Source organism: Cherax quadricarinatus, chromosome 80 (assembly GCF_038502225.1).
Source record: "Cherax quadricarinatus isolate ZL_2023a chromosome 80, ASM3850222v1, whole genome shotgun sequence".
NCBI classification, from domain to species: Eukaryota; Metazoa; Arthropoda; class Malacostraca; order Decapoda; family Parastacidae; genus Cherax; species Cherax quadricarinatus.
The window spans coordinates 14,954,438-14,980,721 of record NC_091371.1 but is presented as its reverse complement, the minus strand read 5'-3'; the positions used below and the strand labels follow the sequence as shown (position 1 = coordinate 14,980,721).

General features: G+C 44.3%; 1 protein-coding gene across 6 annotated transcripts in view; it reads left to right on the top strand.

Moving 5' to 3' along the window:
• Positions 1-26,284, top strand: part of LOC128702288 (uncharacterized) — a 522,463-nt gene that overhangs the window by 418,343 nt on the left and 77,836 nt on the right. For 2 of the 6 annotated variants that reach the window (XM_053796465.2, XM_070102164.1), the window contains exon 1: positions 15,743-16,400. The exons of 2 other annotated variants lie outside the window; for them this stretch is intronic. In XM_053796465.2, coding sequence (XP_053652440.1) covers positions 16,221-16,400 — 180 coding nt within the window. In that variant the 5' untranslated portion in view covers positions 15,743-16,220. Of the gene's footprint in view, positions 1-15,741; positions 16,401-26,284 lie in introns of those variants that run through there. 2 more of the 6 variants (XM_070102167.1, XM_053796462.2) reach the window with 2 other exon arrangements.

Sequence of the window (26,284 nt, the reverse complement as noted above, 5' to 3'; positions counted from 1 at the left end):
AGACAGGACAAGCTTCCATCCTCTGCAGGGGTATACATAATCCCTTGTAATGACTGCAACAAATTATACGTGGGCGAAACATCAAGGGACCTCCAAACACGTATTTCAGAACACCAATACGCAAGCAGGTCTGACGACACAAGGAATGCCTGTGTACAACACCGTAATTCACACAACCACTTGATAAACTACAGAAACTCAAGACTTATCGCCACAGAAGACAACACTCAATACCGAAGAATCCTGGAATCATCACTTATTTCTATATCCGACAACTTCAACCAGAATAGTGGCTTCTATAACATAGCTGAACCACTTGCCAAGAAACTTCTTCATCGCTATCCCACATAAGAACACAGGAATGGAAGAACACTGTAGAAGATCTGCTCACAAACTTATCCAATCTTCTTTCCAAGCTACCCAAGATTTTAGACTCTATAACCCCACTCGGTACATCATCAGATGCAGCATTCTCCACCTGACCTCAGCATTCTGAACCTGACTATAAATACTCGCGTCCCTTCCACCCCAGGTAGATCTGTTTTTGACTTGAAAAAGCCCACTGTGTGGGAGAAACGTAGTCAATAAAGGATCACATTATACTGCATATGTGTTTATATTTCAACTGCAGCTCTGCTGGAAGATGGTAACTGTCAAGTTATAGTAACTGCAGCTCTGCTGGAAGATGGTAACTGTCAAGTGATAGTAACTGCAGCTCTGCTGGAAGATGGTAACTGTCAAGTGATAGTAACTGCAGCTCTGCTGGAAGATGGTAACTGTCAGGTGATAGTAACTGCAGCTCTGCTGGAAGATGGTAACTGTCAAGTGATAGTAACTGCAGCTCTGCTGGAAGATGGTAACTGTCAAGTGATAGTAACTGCAGCTCTGCTGGAAGATGGTAACTGTCAAGTGATAGTAACTGCAGCTCTGCTGGAAGATGGTAACTGTCAGGTGATAGTAACTGCAGCTCTGCTGGAAGATGGTAACTGTCAAGTGATAGTAACTGCAGCTCTGCTGGAAGATGGTAACTGTCAAGTGATAGTAACTGCAGCTCTGCTGGAAGATGGTAACTGTCAGGTGATAACTGCAGCTCTGCTGGAAGATGGTAATTGTCAAGTGATAGTAACTGCAGCTCTGCTGGAAGATGGTAACTGTCAAGTGATAGTAACTGCAGCTCTGCTAGACGATGGTAACTGTCAAGTGATATCATCTTCCAGCTCAGGCTGACTCTGGTTGGTGTGGGGTGGTTGGTGTGGGGCGGATGGTGTGGGGTGGTTGTCTCAGTAGTAGTAACCAGTTACCAGTAACCACTGTGCCAGTTGACTCACGACCAACCGTCTCTGCCTGAGTCACTGTCTGAACTCATGTGCTGACCTGGCAGTATTCAAAGACCCCCTCACATATGGGTACTGTGGGCGGCCAGTCAGTCAGTTGTACGAGAGAGAGCAGAGAGACTAGGTTACGGCTGTAAGGGCGCTACCCACATTATCTGTAATTATACGTACTACTAGCCTACGTGAGTATTACTTTACCTAATCCACGTGTCGAACTCCCACATGATAGTTGGTGTGGGGTGGTTGGTGTGGGGCGGATGTTGTGGAGTGGGTGGTTTGGGGGGGGGCGCACACGTACACACACACACACACACACACACACACACACACACACACACACACACACACACACACACACACACACACACACACACACACACACACACACACTAGTCCCAGAGCTCAGGGGAATGTCGTACGAGAGAAAGGTTGAGGGAAATCGGACTGACGACACTGGAGGACAGAAGGGTCAGGGGAGACATGATAACGACATGCAAGATACTGCGGGGAATAGACAAGGTGGACAGAGATAGGATGTTCCAGAGAGGGGACACAGGAACAAGGGGTCACAACTGGAAGCTGAAGACTCAGACGAGTCACAGGGACGTTAGGAATTATTTCTTCAGTCATAGAGTCGTCAGGAAGTGGAATAGTCTGATAACTGATATAGTGGAGGCAGGAGCCATACATAGTTTTAAGACGAGGTATGACAAAGCTCAGGAAGCAGGGGGAGAGAGGACCTAGTAGCGATCAGTGGAGAGGCGGGGCCAGGTGCTGAGTCTCGACCCCTGCAACCACAATTAGGTGAGTACACACACACACACACACACACACACACACACACACACACACACACACACACACACACACACACACACAGGGGAATGTCGTACGAGAGAAAGGTTGAGGGAAATCGGACTGACGACACTGGAGGACAGAAGGGTCAGGGAAGACATGATAACGACATGCAAGATACTGCGGGGAATAGACAAGGTGGACAGAGATAGGATGTTCCAGAGAGGGGACACAGGAACAAGGGGTCACATCTGGAAGCTGAAGACTCAGACGAGTCACAGGGACGTTAGGAAGTATTTCTTCAGTCATAGAGTTGTCAGGAAGTGGAATAGTCTGATAACTGATATAGTGGAGGCAGGAGCCATACATAGTTTTAAGACGAGGTATGACAAAGCTCAGGAAGCAGGGGGGGAGAGGACCTAGTAGCGATCAGTGGAGAGGCGGGGCCAGGAGCTGAGTCTCGACCCCTGCAACCACAATTAGGTGAGTACACACACACACACACACACATAGGATGTTCCAGAGAGGGGACACAGAAACAAGGGGTCACAATTGGAAGTTGAAGACTCAGATGAGTCAAAGGGATGTTAGGAAGTATTTCTTCAGTCATAGAGATGTCAGGAAGTGGAATAGTCTGATAACTGATATAGTGGAGGCAGGAACTATACATAGTTTTAAGACGAGGTATGATAAAGCTCATGGAGCAGGGAGAGAGAGGACCTAGTAGCGTTCAGTGAAGAGGCGGGGCCAGGAGCTGTCTCGACCCCTGCAACCACAATTAGGTGAGTGCACACACGAATTGCACACCTTGATATGTGTAGCAACAAGCCTGAAGTGGCCTAGCTTTCAACACATTTTATCATCACTGTTATTATTAGTATCATTATTATTAGTAGTAGTAATATCAATAATAAAAGTAACATCAGTGGCAACAGAATTGACAAGAAAAACAATAACAATGGTGTTTCGCTGCTTGTGTGTGTGTGTGTGTGTGTGTGTGTGTGTGTGTGTGTGTGTGTGTGTGATACACGATAGTGTTTTATGTACGTAGAACTAGGTAGTTCCCAGCAGATAGCCTGGGTGTGGACTCCCAAGTCCTCTGCTATCTCTCTGTCTTTCCCCATGTACCTCCCAGCCAAGTCTGACTTCTCCCCCTGCGCTTCCCACCTTCCTCCTCCCTACTCTTCCTCTGCCAATCCTTGTTCCTCTTATATCCTTCTTAAATATACATACGGTTAGTGACACATGCAGCCTTGCATCACTAGTGGCTAAAGATCTCGCTTCACACGGCAAGTGTCCGGGTTCGATTCCCGGCGAGGGTAGGAACATTGGACGTGTTTCCTTACACCGGTTGTCTATGTTCACCATCAGTAAAATAGGTACCTGGGTGTTAGTGGACTGGTGTGGGTCGCATCCTGGGACAAAACTGACCTAATTTGCCCGAAATGCTCAGCATAAGCGGCTTTCTATATAGTAGTATGTTATTGATGTCAACTATGGTCTGTATACCTTGTACATGTACTGGTAGTAAATAAAGATAATATTATTATTATTATTATTATTATTATTATTATTATTATTATTATTATTAACAAATGAACATTTCCTAAAGAATCGGGATGGGAGAATGTAACTAGTGGCGTAACTAATGATGTAACTAGTGGCATAACTAGTGATGTAACTAGTGGCGTAACTAATGATGTAACTAGTGGCATAACTAGTGATGTAACTAGTGGCGTAACTAGTGATGTAACTAGTGGCGTAACTAATGATGTAACTAGTGGCGTAACTAGTGATGTAACTAGTGGCGTAACTAGTGATGTAACTAGTGGCATAACTAGTGATGTAACTAGTGGCATAACTAGTGATGTAACTAGTGGCGTAACTAATGATGTAACTAGTGGCGTAACTAGTGATGTAACTAGTGGCGTAACTAGTGATGTAACTAGTGGCGTAACTAGTGATGTAACTAGTGGCATAACTAGTGATGTAACTAGTGGCATAACTAGTGATGTAACTAGTGGCGTAACTAATGATGTAACTAGTGGCATAACTAGTGATGTAACTAGTGGCGTAACTAATGATGTAACTAGTGGCATAACTAGTGATGTAACTAGTGGCGTAACTAATGATGTAACTAGTGGCGTAACTAGTGATGTAACTAGTGGCGTAACTAGTGATGTAACTAGTGGCATAACTAGTGATGTAACTAGTGGCATAACTAGTGATGTAACTAGTGGCATGACTAGTGGCGTAACTAGTGATGTAACTAGTGGCATGACTAGTGGCGTAACTAATGATGTAACTAGTGGCATAACTAGTGATGTAACTAGTGGCATGACTAGTGGCGTAACTAATGATGTAACTAGTGGCATAACTAGTGGCGTAACTAATGATGTAACTAGTGGCATAACTAGTGATGTAACTAGTGGCATGACTAGTGGCGTAACTAATGATGTAACTAGTGGCATAACTAGTGATGTAACTAGTGGCATGACTAGTGGCGTAACTAATGATGTAACTAGTGGCATAACTAGTGATGTAACTAGTGGCATGACTAGTGGCGTAACTAATGATGTAACTAGTGGCGTAACTAGTGATGTAACTAGTGGCATGACTAGTGGCGTAACTAATGATGTAACTAGTGGCATAACTAGTGATGTAACTAGTGGCATGACTAGTGGCGTAACTAATGATGTAACTAGTGGCATAACTAGTGGCGTAACTAATGATGTAACTAGTGGCATAACTAGTGATGTAACTAGTGGCATGACTAGTGGCGTAACTAATGATGTAACTAGTGGCATAACTAGTGATGTAACTAGTGGCATGACTAGTGGCGTAACTAATGATGTAACTAGTGGCATAACTAGTGATGTAACTAGTGGCATGACTAGTGGCGTAACTAATGATGTAACTAGTGGCATAACTAGTGGCGTAACTAATGATGTAACTAGTGGCATAACTAGTGATGTAACTAGTGGCATGACTAGTGGCGTAACTAATGATGTAACTAGTGGCATAACTAGTAGCGTAACTAATGATGTAACTAGTGGCATAACTAGTGATGTAACTAGTGGCGTAACTAATGATGTAGCTAGTGGCGTAACTAATGATGTAACTAGTGGCATAACTAGTGGCGTAACTAATGATGTAACTAGTGGCATAACTAGTGGCGTAACTAATGATGTAACTAGTGGCATAACTAGTGATGTAACTAGTGGCGTAACTAATGATGTAACTAGTGGCGTAACTAATGATGTAACTAGTGGCATAACTAGTGGCGTAACTAATGATGTAACTAGTGGCATAACTAGTGATGTAACTAGTGGCGTAACTAATGATGTAACTAGTGGCATAACTAGTGATGTAACTAGTGGCGTAACTAGTGATGTAACTAGTGGCGTAACTAATGATGTAACTAGTGGCATAACTAGTGATGTAACTAGTGGCGTAACTAGTGATGTAACTAGTGGCGTAACTAATGATGTAACTAGTGGCATAACTAGTGATGTAACTAGTGGCGTAACTAATGATGTAACTAGTGGCATAACTAGTGATGTAACTAGTGGCGTAACTAGTGATGTAACTAGTGGCATAACTAGTGATGTAACTAGTGGCATAACTAGTGATGTAACTAGTGGCGTAACTAATGATGTAACTAGTGGCATAACTAGTGATGTAACTAGTGGCGTAACTAGTGATGTAACTAGTGGCATAACTAGTGATGTAACTAGTGGCATAACTAGTGATGTAACTAGTGGCGTAACTAGTGATGTAACTAGTGGCGTAACTAGTGATGTAACTAGTGGCATAACTAGTGATGTAACTAGTGGCGTAACTAGTGATGTAACTAGTGGCGTAACTAATGATGTAACTAATGGCATAACTAGTGATGTAACTAGTGGCGTAACTAGTGATGTAACTAGTGGCATGGCTAGTGATGTAACTAGTGGCATAACTAGTGATGTAACTAGTGGCGTAACTAGTGATGTAACTAGTGGCATAACTAGTGATGTAACTAGTGGCGTAACTAATGATGTAACTAGTGGCATAACTAGTGATGTAACTAGTGGCGTAACTAGTGATGTAACTAGTGGCATAACTAATGATGTAACTAGTGGCATAACTAGTGATGTAACTAGTGGCGTAGCTAGTGATGTAACTAGTGGCGTAACTAATGATGTAACTGGTGGCATAACTAGTGATGTAAGTAGTGGCGTAACTAGTGATGTAACTAGTGGCATAACTAGTGGCTTAACTAGTGATGCAACTAGTAGCGTAACTAGCAAAATAGCACGCAAATTACCTAGTAAAGTAACGAGTGGAGTAGCTAGTGTAGTAACTAGTGGACTAACTAGCGGACTAGCTAGTTTTCTCTTTATTCGATCTAAAATAATATTATCGAGAAACGAATGAGAACGAAATAATCCATTAGCTTATGCAGGAAAAACACGAGGAGATCTGCAACTGATATGTAAATAGAATCAAATAATTCATTCGTAAAACTTAAAAGAAATTATTCAGCATTGAAAGGCTTGGCTGAAGGTGTTGTAAAGCCAGGACGATGTAGAACTGACTTGCAAGGCTTGACTGATGGTGTTGTAAAGCCAGGACGATGTAGAACTGACTTGCAAGACTTGGCTGAAGGTGTTGTAAAGCCAGGACGATGTAGAACTGACTTGCAAGGCTTGGCTGAAGGTGTTGTAAAGCCAGGACGATGTAGAACTGACTTGCAAGACTTGACTGATGGTGTTGTAAAGCCAGGACGATGTAGAACTGACTTGCAAGGCTTGGCTGATGGTGTTGTAAAGCCAGGACGATGTAGAACTGACTTGCAAGGCTTGACTGATGGTGTTGTAAAGCCAGGACGATGTAGAACTGACTTGCAAGACTTGACTGATGGTGTTGTAAAGCCAGGACGATGTAGAACTGACTTGCAAGGCTTGACTGATGGTGTTGTAAAGCCAGGACGATGTAGAACTGACTTGCAAGACTTGACTGATGGTGTTGTAAAGCCAGGACGATGTAGAACTGACTTGCAAGGCTTGACTGAAGGTGTTGTAAAGCCAGGACGATGTAGAACTGACTTGCAAGACTTGACTGATGGTGTTGTAAAGCCAGGACGATGTAGAACTGACTTGCAAGGCTTGACTGATGGTGTTGTAAAGCCAGGACGATGTAGAACTGACTTGCAAGGCTTGACTGATGGTGTTGTAAAGCCAGGACGATGTAGAACTGACTTGCAAGACTTGACTGAAGGTGTTGAGAAGCCAAGACAATATAGAACTGGCTTGGAACCAGGACAGTAATGCGTGCCAGCCCAGAGATTGAACCAGAAACTCCAAACAAGCCAGAAGTGAATACAGATGTTGTTAATATATTATCATATATGTTTTTTGTGTTTACCTGTGATTATTTACCTGGTACCCAGGGTTTGTGATTATTTACCTGGTACCCAGGGTTTGTGATTATTTACCTGGTACCCAGGGTTTGTGATTATTTACCTGGTACCCAGGGTTTGTGATTATTTACCTGGTACCCAGGGTTTGTGATTATTTACCTGGTACCCAGGGTTTGTGATTATTTACCTGGTACCCAGGGTTTGTGATTATTTACCTGGTACCCAGGGTTTGTGATTATTTACCTGGTACCCAGGGTTTGGTGAGACTTTCACTTGGGTTAATAGTCTTATCAAAACTTATTTCCTGGGTAGAATTGATAGCGAGTTGGGCAGATATATTTGGGTTTGGGCTTGAGAAGGACCTGCCTAGTATGGGCTAGTAGGTCTGCTGCAGTGCTCCTCCTTTCTTATGTTTCCCTTCATTACAAATGAGAATCATGGAGGGATAGAGGGAGAAAATTTCTGGAGGAAGCTTAATCTCCTACGGAAGGTAGACCGGGAGGCCTGGTCATGGACCGTGCCGCGGGGGCGTTGATCCCCAGGCCCGGTGGCCTGGTGGCTAAAGCTCCCGCTTCACACACGGAGGGCCCGGGTTCGATTCCCGGCGGGTGGAAATTCCGACACGTTTCCTTACACCTATTGTCCTGTTCACCTAGCAGCAAATAGGTACCTGGGTGTTAGTCGACTGGTGTGGGTCGCATCCTGGGGGACAAGATTAAGGACCCCAATGGAAATAAGTTAGACAGTCCTCGATGACGCACTGACTTTCTTGGGTTATCCTGGGTGGCTAACCCTCCGGGGTTAAAAATCCGAACGAAATCTTATCTTATCTTATCTTAACCTCCAGGTAACTCAGCTGAGGGACTGACCACCTCAAATACGATTTCTCCAAGGTTGATGGACTGATTACATCATGTGCAATAAGCTGAAAGTTAAGATACATGTGCAACATCTGGGTACCTTTATTGTAGACGTTCCGCCATCCAGTGGCTATCAATATAGACTGTAAGACATAACTTGAAGACAGTAGAACTATATACAAAAGATGAGGTAATCAGTCCCTCAGCCTTGGAGTTGCTGTGAAGAGCAGCGTAGTTGTGGAGATTCTGGAGCACACACAAAGAGACTGGCGCTTATATAGCGTCAGGTACGTAGGGACGGGTAGCAGAGGAGGACATAGTCACTGGTAGGCGGGATTCCCCAGTGGAAGTAGGTCCTTCCCAAAGGGATGGGTTAGTTGTAGTTGTAGTAGCCGTGAATATTATACAGTTTTCAACCTCCTCCTCCTCCTCCTTCTTCGTCTTCTTCTTCTTATTATTATTATTATTATTATTGATATTATTATGGGGAGACGTTGAAAGAAGTGTTCCTGACGACCTTGCCGCAGAGAATGTCTAAACATCATGTGATTATGACGGGTAAAATTGCAATGGAAATTGATGGGATAGATAGGGATATATTTTAGCTACTAGGATAGGAAACAATGGGATAGGTGTAAGAAATAAAGGCATAGACGATCCTTTAGGGATGGAGGGACGTACTTGAGTCTCAGGGCGGAATGGTATACCTGGAGGGAGTGATATACCCGGAGAATGGTATACCAGGTATACCAAGAATGGTTTATCTGGAGGGCGTAATATACCTTTGATAAGTTTCGAGAGTCTGCTCCCGGGCCGGGCTCGCCTGGTGCTAGGAAACGTTTCGGTTCTGGGACCTTGGAAAGTTATCAGGGCTGAAACGTATTCTGAGAAGTTTCGGGGTCAGCGCCCCCCGCGGCCCGGTCTGTAAGGTCGCAGACCGGGTGGCACATGCAATACACAGCTTCAAGAGTGGGTATGGTACGGCCCAAGAGGCAAGAGACAAGTAATGTTAATCAACGTAGCGTAGGAGATGGGTCATGGAGCTTATAATTAACCTTCCCCCATCCCCCCGCAAACACTGAGTACACACACACACACACACACACACACACACACACACACAACAGGCCTAGTGTCTAATCGACATGTGCCTTGGACAAAATGGTAACTAACACACACACACATGATAAAGCCCATGGAGCAGGGGGAGAGACTGGACCTAGTAACAATCAGTGAAGAGGCGGGGCCAGGAGCTATGAAGCGACCCCTACAACCACAGGTGAGTACACACATCTAATAGCAACCAGTGAAGAGGGGGGCCCAGAAGCTGTGACTCGACCCCTGAAGCCATAAGGTGAGTACACACATTCTCTACTATATTCGGCCTCACGCCTTCATCCTAGACACGCACAGGTATATGGTGCTCAGTATACTCCCCGTCTCCCAATCCTCCCTGGCCATTACACACAAGTACAAGCATATGCGCCCTCACACACACACACACACACACACACACACACACACACACACACACACACACACACACACACACACACACACACACACACAGGATGTTCCAGAGAGGGGACACAGAAACAAGGGGTCACAATTGGAAGTTGTAGACTCAGATGAGTCAAAGGGATGTTAGGAAGTATTTCTTCAGTCATAGAGTTGTTAGGAAGTGGAATAGTCTGGTAACTGATGTAGTGGAGGCAGGAACCCTACATAGTTTTAAGACGAGGTTTGATAAAACTCATGGAGCAGGGAGAGAGAGGACCTAGTAGCGTTCAGTGAAGAGGCGGGGCCAGGAGCTATGAATCGACCCCTGCAACCACAACCAGGTGAGTACAACTAGGTGAGTACACATGTACGTGCGTTACAGTGTCAGAAGGTGTTTCACGACCCCTCGCAATCACAGTGCTATTAGTGTACAGAAACGTGCAGGCACTCTCCTAGGCATGCAGGTAAGGGCGTCGTGAACTGTGAGTCGTGCAGCAGAGAGGAAGATCAACCAGGCTGTGATGGATATGTGGGTCGGCGTATCACCACCACCACCAGCAACAGCCTGGTTGACCAGGCTAGCACCAGATGAGCCTGGCTCATGGCTGGGCTCCGGGAGTAGAAAAATTCTTGGAACTCATCAAAGATATATTGTACATAGCCCTCTGGTGGCCGCTTTCAAAAACAGGCCGTAGGCCAGCAATTTTCCCATATTTTCTGGCATATAAGGAGCGCCTTATATGCTCAAGGTCAGGGTAAGGGTAAGCTTTGGATTACGCTTTAGCATATAAGGGTCATTAACCCTTGAATATAATTACTGATTTACCCTTATGATACTTCTGTGGTGCGCCTTATATGCCGGAAAACACGGTATGTGAAACAGATGGGGGGCAGACATACTGTCTACAATATCAAAGGTTATAAACCTTTGATGACTCTTGCACTGCCAGAGCAACAAACACAAGACAAGATCAAATAGGATGTTGCTTTGCACCAGCGCAGAGGATTGACACAAGTGTTTGTCAAAACATCGTATAAGCTCCAACAAGCGCTCTCGGGGGAGAGAGAGGAACCTTATGACGACGTTTCACTCTGTCTTGGATCATTGTCAAGCCACAGCTGACTTGGCAGTGGTCCAAGACGGGGCGAAACGATGTTATAACGTTCGTCTCCCTAAATGAGGATTATTATTGCAGCCGCAGTGAATTGGTTTAGGAAGACGTAAGCAAACACTAGGACATACCAGGAAACGTTTAGGTCCTGGGACCTTAATCAAGGTCCCACGACCCAAACGTTTTCTAATAAATATGTCCCAATGTTTGCTAACTTGTCTATCCAAACCAATTTGTGGGTATCTATTAAGAAGGGTTTATACCATATAAGAGAATATAAAGTGTCTGGTGAACCAGCTTGTGCAAGTTGTTGTGAAGACAACATAGATTGATAGGTAGTGTAAAAAAACAGGGAAGAATCATGCCTGTTCCTGTACCTGTTCACCTACACGTACGGTACTATGTAAAACAACCACGGGGAGGAGTTGAATGATAGCTCTAGGCCTTTCGTGTTGCAATCAACACATCAGGAGCTTGCAGTGTTGTAGAAATGAATAACAAGTCCAGGAAGATCCGCTCCAGGGAACGACTCTAGCTTAACCTAACTTAATTTAGCCTACCCTATGTAACCCTAACCTAGCCTACCCTATGTAAACCTAACCTAGCCTACCCTATGTAAACCTAACCTAGCCTACCCTATGTAACCCTAACCTAGCCTACCCTATGTAACCCTAACCTAGCCTACCCTATGTAACCCTAACCTAGCTTACCCTATGTAACAGTAACCTAGCCTACCCTATGTAAACCTAACTTAGCCTACCCTATGTAAACCTAACCTAGCCTACCCTATGTAAACCTAACCTAGCCTACCCTATGTAACCCTAACCTAGCCTACCCTATGTAAACCTAACCTAGCCTACCCTATGTAAACCTAACCTAGCCTACCCTATGTAACCCTAACCTAGCCTACCCTATGTAACCCTAACCTAGCCTACCCTATGTAAACCTAACCTAGCCTACCCTATGTAACCCTAACCTAGCCTACCCTATGTAAACCTAACCTAGCCTACCCTATGTAAACCTAACCTAGCCTACCCTATGTAACCCTAACCTAGCCTACCCTATGTAAACCTAACCTAGCCTACCCTATGTAAACCTAACCTAGCCTACCCTATGTAAACCTAACCTAGCCTACCCTATGTAACCCTAACCTAGCCTACCCTATGTAACCCTAACCTAGCCTACCCTATGTAACCCTAACCTAGCTTACCCTATGTAAACCTAACCTAGCCTACCCTATGTAACCCTAACCTAGCCTACCCTATGTAACCCTAACCTAGCCTACCCTATGTAACCCTAACCTAGCTTACCCTATGTAACAGTAACCTAGCCTACCCTATGTAAACCTAACCTAGCCTACCCTATGTAAACCTAACCTAGCCTACCCTATGTAAACCTAACCTAGCCTACCCTATGTAACCCTAACCTAGCTTACCCTATGTAACCCTAACCTAGCTTACCCTATGTAACCCTAACCTAGCCTACCCTATGTAACCCTAACCTAGCTTACCCTATGTAACCCTAACCTAGCCTACTCTATGTAAACCTAACCTAGCCTACCCTATGTAACCCTAACCTAGCTTACCCTATGTAACCCTAACCTAGCCTACCCTATGTAACCCTAACCTAGCTTACCCTATGTAACCCTAACCTAGCCTACTCTATGTAAACCTAACCTAGCCTACCCTATGTAACCCTAACCTAGCTTACCCTATGTAACCCTAACCTAGCTTACCCTATGTAAACCTAACCGAGCCTACTCTACGTTAACCTAACCTAACCTACTCTACGTTAACCTAACCTAGCCTACCCTATGTAAACCTAACCGAGCCTACCCTATGTAAACCTAACCTAGCCTACCCTATGTAAACCTAACCGAGCCTACTCTACGTTAACCTAACCTATCCTACTCTACGTTAACCTAACCTATCCTACTCTACGTTAACCTAACCTAGCCTACTCTACGTTAACCTAACCTATCCTACTCTACGTTAACCTAACCTAGCCTACTCTACGTTAACCTAACCTAACCTACTCTACGTTAACCTAACCTAACCTACTCTACGTTAACCTAACCTAGCCTACTCTACGTTAACCTAACCTATCCTACTCTACGTTAACCTAACCTATCCTACTCTTCGTTAACCTAACCTAACCTACTCTACGTTAACCTAACCTATCCTACTCTACGTTAACCTAACCTATCCTACTCTACGTTAACCTAACCTAACCTACTCTACGTTAACCTAACCTATCCTACTCTACGTTAACCTAACCTAACCTACTCTACGTTAACCTAACCTATCCTACTCTACGTTAACCTATCCTATCCTACTCTACGTTAACCTAACCTATCTTACTCTACGTTACCCTAACCTACTCTACGTTAACCTAACCTATCCTACTCTACGTTAACCTAACCTAGCCTACTCTACGTTAACCTAACCTATCCTACTCTACGTTAACCTAACCTATCCTACTCTACGTTAACCTAACCTAACCTACTCTACGTTAACCTAACCTATCCTACTCTACGTTAACCTAACCTATCCTACTCTACGTTAGCCTAACCTAGCCTACTCTACGTTAACCTAACCTATCCTACTCTACGTTAACCTAACCTAGCCTACTCTACGTTAACCTAACCTACTCTACGTTAACCTAACCTAGCCTACTCTACGTTAACCTAACCTAGCCTACTCTACGTTAACCTAACCTACTCTACGTTAACCTAACCTAGCCTACTCTACGTTAACCTAACCTAGCCTACTCTACGTTAACCTAACCTACTCTACGTTAACCTAACCTGCTCTACGTTAACCTAACTTAGCTAACATAGCTAGACCTACTTTAAGTTGTGTTTTCTCCAGGTGACTATGTTGTCACCAATTTTCCAATAACCTGACATCAGATATAATAATTTAAACTTAGCAAGTTCCTGCAAACCATTCCTGACCACCCCGGGTGTGGTGCCAGCGTGGGACAGTGAGCTGTCCGTGCCAGCAGTGTCATTAATCTTGCAAACTGAAGACAGGAGCACTGGCAAGTTGCCTGGAATCATTTATCAGCTCTTTTAAGTGCTTGAAAAAAAGTGCCTGATCGTGGGCGAAACAGTGTAGGGTTTTTTAAACCAGTGTGGTTAATGAGGGCGTCAAGCAGGAAGTTTGGTGAGAGAACAGGTCGTGGGAGCTGTGATCCACGGAAGTCTTGGCCAGGTAATGCAAGGTGAAGCACCACCACCAGCAGGAGCAGCAACAGCAGCTGCAACAGCAGCAGGACTAGCAGCAACAGCAACAACAGCAGCAGTAACAGAAGCGGCACCAGCAACACCAGCAGCAGCGGCACCAGCAACACCAGCAGCAGCGGCACCAGCAGCAGCAGCAACAATAGCAGCAGCAACAACAGCAGCAGCATCAGCAGCAGCAGCATCAGCAGCAGCAACATCAGCAACAACAGAAACAACAGTATTAACAACAGCAGCAACAACAGAAACAACAGCATTAACAACAGCAGCAACAACAGCAACAACGACTACAACTACTTATAATAATAGTAGAATTATCGACAATATGTTAGGTAAAAGGACACAAGTGCAACTAATGCGACATTTTACTGTGGCAACGTTTCGCTCTCCAGGAGCTTTATCAAGCCGTTACAAACAATACAGAAACACAGGGTATATATAGGTCCTAGAGCAAGGTGCAGGACAACTTGCTTGCTAATTTGAAGTCGCCCATATGCCGGCTGTAGTACCTGCTACTCGTCAAGCCAGGTCGAGACAGTCACAAAGCCACAAGACAGACACAAGCTAGCTGTAAATCAGTGGTGTAAAGTCATGAGACATATCATCCAGCCTCTTCAGATAGTCCCAAGACAGTCACAATCCAGCTTCTACACAGTCGCAGTCCAGCTTATACACAATCACAATCCAGCTTATACACAGTCTCAAGACAGTCACAAGAGAGGGAAGGTCAGTACGGTGTCCTTCAGGTAACTGCATCTCTGCTATGTCCTCACCCAGGAGACCAGTATGCAAATGAACCCAAATTAATAATTATACAATCATCCCTATGAGTCCTGGATTGTTGGTTGACTGGCTGGCAAGGTGGCAGGCTGGCAGGCTGGCAGGCAGGCAGGCAGGCAGGCAGGCAGGCAGGCAGGCTGGCAGGCAGGCAGGCTGGCAGGCAGGCAGGCAGGCAGGCAGGCAGGCAGGCAGGCAGGCAGGCAGGCAAGCGGGCGGGCAGGCAGGCAGGCAGGCAGGCAGGCAGGATGCACAGCCTGCTCTACCACCGCGCCCGGCTGGTTTACTTATTCACAGCCGCTATGGTAAACATCCTCTCTTGTGGCGCCAGAGAGAGAGAGAGAGAGAGAGAGAGAGAGAGAGAGAGCACTTGCCGTATCAGCTGTTATTAATCACCCTCTAAGATTTCAGAGGATGCCTGTATGCGTGAATGTGTGATGTTGCATGTGTGTTGCTTCTTGGGGCTTTCCCCACCACCATCACTCTTCTCCATCGCCTCCCCACCTCCACCACCACCACAACCACCTCCACCACCTCCGCCTCTACCAACACAACCACTCTGTCACCACCACTACAGTACTCCACTTCCAGCACAAGAGAGTTCATCAGAGGAGAGATTCTATTGATAAGGCCCCAAGATTTGGAGGCTTTGCTGATGTCATCGCATGGAACGAGTGTCCGCAGGGAGGCCCTTTCATGGAAGTGTGTCGGCAGTATCAGTGAGCGTCCGGCCCTGCTCAGGGTCTCAGCAGGTTGAGCTGCCCCGCAGACCTCAGTGTAAGCTGCTCTATTGAGGATGTATAACGCTGGCTTCTGGAAACCTCAGGGCTGAAGACACTTCAGTAAGAGAGGCTTAAGACGCATCTCCTGGAAATCTGCGTGCTCAAGACTTTCCAACGGGGGTGCTCAAGCCACCAGCTCCAGGAAAACTCAGTGCTAAAAATCATTCCCGCTATTTGAAAACTCAGTGTTAAAATCATTCCAACTCCTGGGAAACTCAAATCATTCTATCTCCTGGAAAACTCAGTGTTAAAATCATTCCTGGAAAACTCAAATCACTCCATCTCCTGGAAAACTCAGTGCTAAAAATCATTCTAACTCCTGGAATCTCCATTCAGAGCTCCAACAACTTCTTAACTCTTCTGGACGCACTGACGGAAACGTCACTTCGTCACTGGAACTGCTTAACGAGACATGGCTTCGTCATTAGAATCAGTTAACGCGATGTCTCCTCGCCAATGGAACCACTCAACGAGATTTGGCTTCCAAACTGGAACCCAGATAAGAAAAACAACCCTGGAGACACCACCAGAGCAGCTCTTCACACTGCCAACAACTCCAACGGTGTGCATATACGTCAAATCCATTGACCCTGTGAGTAAATGTCATATATACGTTCACAGTTAGCGCCCTTCCCCCCAGAATGTAAAATTAAACGTTCGTAATAGAGCAGGAGAAATCAAATTCGGGATAATTATAGTTTAGGGCATATGTTAGTTTTTTTATATTCAAAGTGTGGAAAATCCCTCGGACTTCAAACACTTGCTGTATTGGAAGCTTAGATGTAATTACCCGTAGTCTGTTAAATTCTGGGGGTCGGCGCCCCCGCAGTCCGGCCCTCGTGTAGTCCAAAGTAAGCGCCAGCAGCCTGGCTGATCAAGCCTTGGCTTGGGGAACTAATATAGCTAACGACTGTAGCTCATTCAATGTTGCAACTGTGAACATTAATGTTGAGCACAGCTGTAAAGATTGTACTTCTTGTAATGCTGCAGCTGTGAAAGTTAGTATTCAGTGCAGCTTTAAGAGTGTACTTCTTGCAGTGCTGCAGCTGTGAAAGTGAGACAGTGTTGAGCACAGTTGTAATGATTGTACTTCTTGCAGTGCTGCAGCTGTGAAAGTGAGACAGTGTTGAGCACAGTTGTAATGATTGTACTTCTTGCAGTGCTGCAGCTGTGAAAGTGAGACAGTGTTGAGCACAGTTGTAATGATTGTACTTCTTGCAGTGCTGCAGCTGTGAAAGTGAGACAGTGTTGAGCACAGTTGTAATGATTGTACTTCTTGCAGTGCTGCAGCTGTGAAAGTGAGTCAGTGTTGAGCACAGTTGTAAAGATTGTACTTCTTGCAGTGCTGCAGCTGTGCACGTCTTATGTTACTCAAGCCAGAATTCATGAGTGTCTTGTAACTGCTAAGTCACCCTCCCTATAACCTGGCTGGCCTCAGGCCATCAGGATTTAACAAACCTTAAAACTCGTTCTTTGTTCCTTAAAACTTGTCCTCCAAATCTTAAAACTCGTAATTTGTTCCCTAAAACTCGTCCTCCAAGCCCTGAAACCCGTCCACTATCCCTTAAAACTCGTCCTCCAAACCTTAAAACCCGTCCTTTATCCCTTAAAACTTTTCCTCTATCCCTTAAAATCCGTCCTTTATCCCTTGAAATTCGTCCTCTATCCCTTAAAATCCGTCCTTTATTCCTTGAAATTCGTCCTCTATCCCTTAAAACCCGTCCTCTGTCCCTTAAAACCCGTCCTCTGTCCCTTAAAACCCGTCCTCTATCTCTTAAAACTCGTCTTCTATCCCTTAAAACTCGTCTTCTATCCCTTAAAACTCGTCCTCTATCCCTTAAAACTCGTCTTCTATCCCTTAAAACTCGTCCTCTATCCATTAAATCTTGTCCTCTGTCCCTTAAAACAAGAGATGCTTTCCCAGGTTCGTCCAACTCATCTCTGTACCATTCGTCTCCGCCTGACCCATCCCCCGACCCACTCGTGTGGGTCAGAGCCTCGTCTCTCCAGCCCAAGTTGAGACTAGGAGCCTGAACTAGCATAATGAGATGGAGGGCTGGAGTAGGTGCACCAGGGCATGACTTAGGGCAGTTGCAGATTTACACCAGGTCACGTTTTATGCCAGCTCAAGACTGAGTTCAGGTCAGGGTTTAGAACAAGTCAGTATTTGGGTCGGGTTTACCTCCGTTATCTGTACACGAATTGTAATAATGTTGGTGGAATTACCATCAATATGTTAGGTAAAAGGACACAAGTGCAACTAATGCGACATTTTATTGTGGCAACGTTTCGCTCTCCAGATATACAATACCTAGAAGAGGAGGAATTAGACACGTGTGTAACATCTGGGTATCATTATTTGTAGACGTTTCGCCACTCTAATTCCTCACCTAGGTAATTTACACTATGTACTCCTACGATAATTGTACTTATGTGTACGTATGCATAAATAAACTTACATGGGAGAACATAGAAAAGATGGATCGCAGAGGACTTGGAGGTCCAAACTGAATCAGTTCTGCTGAGAAGAACTATCTACTATTAACTGGATTAAGAATATCGTATATTATGTACATATATGAGTCGGGGATAGAAACACAGAAGGCTCTCTTCATATCCTCCACTCCGTCCAGCCACTGCAGGCATGAAAACAGTGGGAAAAAATATATTATACCATATATTGGAAAAATGGTGTAGAATTTACAGAAGATAAGAAACTGGATAAGGTCAGTAGTAGTCCTACTGGTCCATGCTAGACACGACTTGCTCACAGCCTAAACTATTTTTAAATTTGCAGAGGATGTTCGCTTCAGTGACACCACTTGGCACTACGAGGAAATGTAAACAAAAAGTGCAAGACGTAAGTCTCGTGTGAGAGACCTGGGGGTAATAATGTCAGAAGATCTCACCTTCAAGGAGCACAACAATGTTGTTATCGCAAGTGCAAGGACAATGATAGATTGGATAACTAGAACCTTCAAAACAAAGAGATACCAAGCCAACAACGGTACTCTTCAGGTCACTCGTTCTCTCTAGTTTGGAATATTGCTGTGTATTAACGGCTCCCTTCAAGGGTGACGTATTGCAGAGCTGGAAAATATGCAGAGAATATTCACAGCTTGTATAAACTCAATCAAGTACCTAAATTACCTAGAGAGCCTGAAGTCCCTAGAACTGTGCTCATTAGGATGTCAGGATGTAGGCGAGAAAGATGCTTCATAATCTACACCTGGAAGATACTGGAGGGATTGGATTCACTTAGGAAACCAGTATAATGAATGCATTCACGTTTCCGTCCCCCAGGTACACCCGCAGTGTGCGGTTACATTGTTCTACACTAATGTAACAGTATAGGAAACAAAGCCAGCTATGTTTGTGTTATATTCCATTACAGTGATGGCTGGCGTACACCAGGTAGTGATGTATGCCAGCCATCAGCCATGACGATATTGCTATGTAGTCCGGGGTGGGTTCAGCTTGTAATAATGTTGGTAGAATTACCGACAATATGTTAGGTAAAAGACACAAGTGCAACTAATGTGTCATTTTATTGTGGCAACGTTTCGCTCTGAACGTTTCACTCTCAATGAGGGTTCAATACAGGCCGGACTGTGGCAGTGGGAAGATATCCTAAACAACACGGATCCGAAGCTTTCCCTAGAAAGAATTAACTCTGTGGCACTTGAGGTCTGCTCAAGGCACATTCCCCTGGGCCTGAGAAAAAAGAGGAGAAAATTTAAACTAGAGAGAGAGAGAGAGAGAGAGAGAGAGAGAGAGAGAGAGAGAGAGAGAGAGAGAGAGAGTTGGTCCCTCCTGACACCAGTCACGGGTATATCAGTCACGGGTATATCGGTCACGGGTTGTGACGAGAGGAGTATAACAGAATTCAGATGCCAAGACTTCCTTTCCTGTGTCACTCGCCAGATCAGCCAGGCTATGATAGATATGTGGGTCGGCGGACCAGCAACAGGCTGATTGACCAGGCAAACACCAGACGAACCTGGCCTGTGGCCGGGCTCCAGGAGTAGAAAAACTCTCGGAACTCATCAAAGGTATATCAGAGGAATATGTGAGATTGAGGAGGGTAGTTAAGTCATGGGGAATCCACGGTGTATGTGGAGGGGGAGGATGTTGGTGGGGAGTTTGGGGGAGTAGAGGGCAGGTAGAAGTATCCTGTGTGCTCACCAAGTTGTGTTTGCGTGGGTCGAGACAGTGTTCCTGAATCTGTATATTATTCTTTGCTATCTAGCATTACTGGTTTCTTAACTTAGTAGCCCTTTTATAGATGTAGCTTGCACGTTGGACTGCGTGCGGCCAGCAGAAACGGCCTGGTTGATCAGGCCCTGATCCACCGCGAGGACTGGGTCACGGGGGCGTTGACCCCCGGAACCCCCTCCAGTTGGATTCCAGGTGAGGATATATACCTCGTTCCACTTTCCTTCTATCCTGAGACTGAAAAACTACTTCCTAACGGCTGGGTGACTCTTAGTCCACCCCGGTACCAAGTTTCCGAGAGGAGACTACCTGGAGAGTGTTCCGGGGGTCAACGCCCCCTGCGGCCCAGTCCATGACCAGGCCTGATAGTGGATCAGGGCGCTTTTTCTTCTGGCCTCACGGAGTCTTATGTTTTAGGTCACAGCCCGGCTGGTCAGAAGGTGACTTTAGGAACTTAAACTGTTCACTCTTGAAGACATGCCGGTAATCCCCCGTAGGCATGATGGGAGGTTGTTGAGTAGTCTTGGACTTTGGGAATAAAGACACTGGTAGCAGAAGGTCTTCCGGCTTACATTACTGGACGTTAAGAACGTCAGGGGAAAAACAGTCCTACATTACTGGAAATCAAGAATATCAGGGGGAAAATAGTCTTACATTACTGGAAGTCAAGAATATCAGGGGGAAAATAGTCTTACATTACTGGAAGTTAAGAATATCAGGGGGAAAATAGTCTTACATTACTGGAAATCAAGAATATCAGGGGGAAAATAGTCTTACATTACTGGAAGTCAAGAATATCAGGGGGAAAATAGTCTTACATTACTGGAAGTCAAGAATATCAGGGGGAAAATAGTCTTACATTACTGGAAGTCAAGAATATCAGGGGGAAAATAGTCTTACATTACTGGAAGTTAAGAATATCAGGGGGAAAATAGTCTTACATTACTGGAAATCAAGAATATCAGGGGGAAAATAGTCTTACATTACTGGAAGTCAAGAATATCAGGGGGAAAATAGTCTTACATTACTGGAAGTTAAGAATATCGGGGGGAAAATAGTCTTACATTACTGGAAGTTAAGAATATCAGGGGGAAAATAGTCTTACATTACTGGAAGTTAAGAATATCAGGGGGAAAATAGCTTTACATTACTGGAAGCTAAGAATATCAGGGGGAATTTAGTCTTACATTACTGGAAGTTAAGAATATCAGGGGGAAAATAGTCTTACATTACTGGAAGTTAAGAATATCAGGGGGAAAATAGTCTTACATTACTGGAAGTTAAGAATATCAGGGGGAAAATAGTCTTACATTACTGGAAGTTAAGAATATCAGGGGGAAAATAGTCTTACATTACTGGAAGTTAAGAATATCAGGGGGAAAATAGTCTTACATTACTGGAAGTTAAGAATATCAGGGGGAAAATAGCTTTACATTACTGGAAGTTAAGAATATCAGGGGGAAAATAGTCTTACATTACTGGAAGTTAAGAATATCAGGGGGAAAATAGTCTTACATTACTGGAAGTTAAGAATATCAGGGGGAAAATAGTCTTACATTACTGGAAGTTAAGAATATCAGGGGGAAAATAGTCTTACATTACTGGAAGTTAAGAATATCAGGGGGAAAATAGTCTTACATTACTGGAAGTTAAGAATATCAGGGGGAAAATAGTCTTACATTACTGGAAGCTAAGAATATCAGGGGGAATTTAGTCTTACATTACTGGAAGTTAATATCAGGGGGAAAATAGTCTTACATTACTGGAAGTTAATAATATCAGGGGGAAAATAGTCTTACATTACTGGAAGTTAAGAATATCAGGGGGAAAATAGTCTTACATTACTGGAAGTTAAGAATATCAGGGGGAAAATAGTCTTACATTACTGGAAGTTAAGAATATCAGGGGGAAAATAGTCTTACATTACTGGAAGTTAAGAATATCAGGGGGAAAATAGTCTTACATTACTGGAAGCTAAGAATATCAGGGGGAATTTAGTCTTACATTACTGGAAGTTAATATCAGGGGGAAAATAGTCTTACATTACTGGAAGTTAATAATATCAGGGGGAAAATAGTCTTACATTACTGGAAGTTAAGAATATCAGGGGGAAAATAGTCTTACATTACTGGAAGTTAAGAATATCAGGGGGAAAATAGTCTTACATTACTGGAAGTTAAGAATATCAGGGGGAAAATAGTCTTACATTACTGGAAGTTAAGAATATCAGGGGGAAAATAGTCTTACATTACTGGAAGTTAAGAATATCAGGGGGAAAATAGTCTTACATTACTGGAAGTTAAGAATATCAGGGGGAAAATAGTCTTACATTACTGGAAGTTAAGAATATCAGGGGGAAAATAGTCTTACATTACTGGAAGTTAAGAATATCAGGGGGAAAATAGTCTTACATTACTGGAAGTTAAGAATATCAGGGGGAAAATAGTCTTACATTACTGGAAGTTAAGAATATCAGGGGGAAAATAGTCTTACATTACTGGAAGCTAAGAATATCAGGGGGAATTTAGTCTTACATTACTGGAAGTTAATATCAGGGGGAAAATAGTCTTACATTACTGGAAGTTAATAATATCAGGGGGAAAATAGTCTTACATTACTGGAAGTTAAGAATATCAGGGGGAAAATAGTCTTACATTACTGGAAGTTAAGAATATCAGGGGGAAAATAGTCTTACATTACTGGAAGTTAAGAATATCAGGGGGAAAATAGTCTTACATTACTGGAAGTTAAGAATATCAGGGGGAAAATAGTCTTACATTACTGGAAGTTAAGAATATCAGGGGGAAAATAGTCTTACATTACTGGAAGTTAAGAATATCAGGGGGAAAATAGTCTTACATTACTGGACATTAAAAACATCAGGGGGAAATAATCTTACATTACAATCACTCGTGGTCTCAGAATATTGTTCAGTCTTGACAACGGAGGAGAAATATCAGAGTTGGAACATGAAGGCAATAAAGTTTTTAAATAACTGAGAAAGTCTTAGATTTCTAAACATATACTCGCTGGAGCGGAGGAGAGAGAGAGAGATACATGATATATGCGTGGAAGGCACTTAAGGGGCTGATCGCAAATCTGCACACTGCCATAACGACAAACTGGAGTAAGAGATGTAGGAGAATGTGTAAAATAAACCCAGTGAAAAAACAGAGGCACATTGCGGGATAGTAAGAGAACAGTGTATCAACATCCGTGATCTCGCACTGTTTAACTCTTTTTTTTCCAGCAAGATATCACATATTTTCATGGAACAAGTATAGAGGTTATCCAGCCTATCATTTTCCTTGTGGTTGTGATTGTGACACATGTGATCCTTGAAGGTGAGATCCTCTGACATAATCACTCCCAGGTCTCTCACATTGGTCTTATGTTCTGTTGAGTGAAATTTGCTTTATACTCCAGTGCTGTCATTATTTCCTCAGTCTTTCCACAACGGAGTATGGGAAACCTCACTGAACATCATATTGTTGTCAGTGATCACTGGTAGTCTTCGTATATATAACCTGGAGATTTGCTGTGTCAAAAATGGATGCCACTCCCATGCAGATTGTAATATCATCTCTGTGTCGGATATAAGAATGAGAAAGAGAATGGAGGAAGCACCGTGCCTTGGGGGACAGAGCATCACGCTGTGGCAGCCTCTGATTTCGTTGTTCACTATTACACTTTGGGTTCTATTCGTTAGAACGTTAAATATTCATCTGCCCACTTTTCCGATTATTTTTTTGCACGCATTTTGTGGGTTATCACACCATGGTCACACTTGTCAAAGACTTTTGCGAAGTCTGTTTGCACTACATCATTTGGCTTGTCTTGCACTGCACCCAAGATCATGTCGTAATGGCCAAGCAATTGCGAGATGCAGGAGCGACCTGCTTTAAGCTCATGCTCCCCTGGATTGCGCAGTTGTTGCAGCAAGAGCCTGGTTGATCAGTCAAAATCGAACACAGCTTTCTAAACTAATTATAGTTGCGTGAGTCGTTGGTAAATAATTATTATGACGTATATACACCACTTCGCCAGTGGGTGTATATATACGCCACTACAGTGGGTATATACACCACTTCGCCAGTGGGTATATACGCCACTACAGTGGGTATATACGCCACTACAGTGGGTATATACGCCACTTCACTGGACAATCAAATAAATTTCTTATCCTGCACTTGAATAAAATCCTGGTGCTGAGGTCTCTTGTGACTTGGTGTTCAATTCTCCTGTACCTGTTACAGCACCTGTACCTGTTACAGCACCTGTACCTGTTACAGCACCTGTACCTGTTACAGCACCTGTACCTGTTACAGCACCTGTACCTGTTACAGCACCTGTACCTGTTACAGCACCTGTACCTGTTACAGCACCTGTACCTGTTACAGCACCTGTACCTGTTACAGCACCTGTACCTGTTACAGCACCTGTACCTGTTACAGCACCTGTACCTGTTACAGCACCTGTACCTGTTACAGCACCTGTACCTGTTACAGCACCTGTACCTGTTACAGCACCTGTACCTGTTACAGCACCTGTACCTGTTACAGCACCTGTACCTGTTACAGCACCTGTACCTGTTACAGCACCTGTACCTGTGCTTGTACCTGTAAAGGTGCTTGTAAGTCTGCCTGTACTTGTACCTGCACTTGTACCTGTACTTGTTCTTGTACCTATTCTTGTACCTGTAACCATTTCAGTCTTGCCTTTTTTGTGGGATAGAGACGGGTGTGTAGAAGAAAGGAAAGAGGCAGCAGGAAGGGAAGGGAGGGGTAAAGAAGGGGGCAGGCAGAGAGTGGGAAAGAGGGAGGGCAAGTGAGGTCAGGTCGAAGGTTAGGTATGAAAAACATCATGTTGCCGGATGAGGGAGAGAGAGAGAGAGAGAGAGAGAGAGAGAGAGACCTGGGTTGTCCAGCTGCTGCGATTCAATAGAACTGGCAATCTTCCTTCTTAAAATCCTTTAAAAAATCGCGATCATATGGAACGTTAATGCTATTCGTGTATAACAACAACAGTAATAATAATAATAATAATAATAATAATAATAATAATATTTATATTTCAGCATGATATAATGTTTTCACAGAGATGGTTGTAGAAAGTCCACTGTTATTCAGAGCATCTCAGGCAACACAAATTTGTTTGCAATTGCTTTGCTGCCACTTTTGTAGAGTGAGACTGTATCAGTGGTTTTGAATGACTGTGGGATCACTGTGATGAATTATCTCCTTCTGTTGTAAGTCCGGACATCCTGACTCAAGACTCTTAAGAGTCTTCAACACAGGTTTTCATCTCTGCTAACACACGTACCTCTTTTTACTGCTAGGTAAGCAGGGTAGCAGGGCTGCCTTTTACCTTCATACCTGTGTCTAGTGCTTGCTTGGTCAACTAAGCTGCTGGCGGCTGCCCGCCTATGTTTCTCCGTGCCAAGGAATCGAGCCCGGGACCCTGCGATTGTGAGTGGTATGCACCCCCCAGGGTAGGCAAGACATGGCTTGTGATAGGGAGGAGAGGAGGGTGTGGGCGTTGCTTTCTCCTTGGTTAGTAGGTCGGGCACCCCACCCGCACCTCCCTCCATCTACCCTCCTTCCTTTTCTCCCTCCCACAAGTCTTTCTTCCCTCCCACCCACAATCTTTCCATTCCTCCCTCTATCTCACTCTTCGTTGTCAGCCTTGTTTTCTTTCACTCATTCTCCCTCCCCGTCCTTCCACTCATATTCCCTACCTCTGCCTCCCTCCTTCCCCTCCAATCAACAACTCAAACTGCTGGTGTATAGCACTTTAGACCTGCTTGCTGGAAGCCTGCAGACACTGCTGGTGTATAGCACTTTAGACCTGCTTGCTGGAAGCCTGCAGACACTGCTGGTGTATATCACTTTAGACCTGCTTGCTGGAAGCCTGCAGACACTGCTAGTGTATATCACTTTAGACCTGCTTGCTGGAAGCCTGCAGACACTGCTGGTGTATAGCACTTTAGACCTGCTTGCTGGAAGCCTTCAGACTCTGCTAGTGTATAGCACTTTAGACCTGCTTGCTGGAAGCCTGCAGACACTGCTGGTGTATAGCACTTTAGACCTGCTTGCTGGAAGCCTGCAGACACTGCTAGTGTATATCACTTTAGACCTGCTTGCTGGAAGCCTGCAGACACTGCTGGTGTATAGCACTTTAGACCTGCTTGCTGGAAGCCTTCAGACTCTGCTAGTGTATAGCACTTTAGACCTGCTTGCTGGAAGCCTGCAGACACTGCTG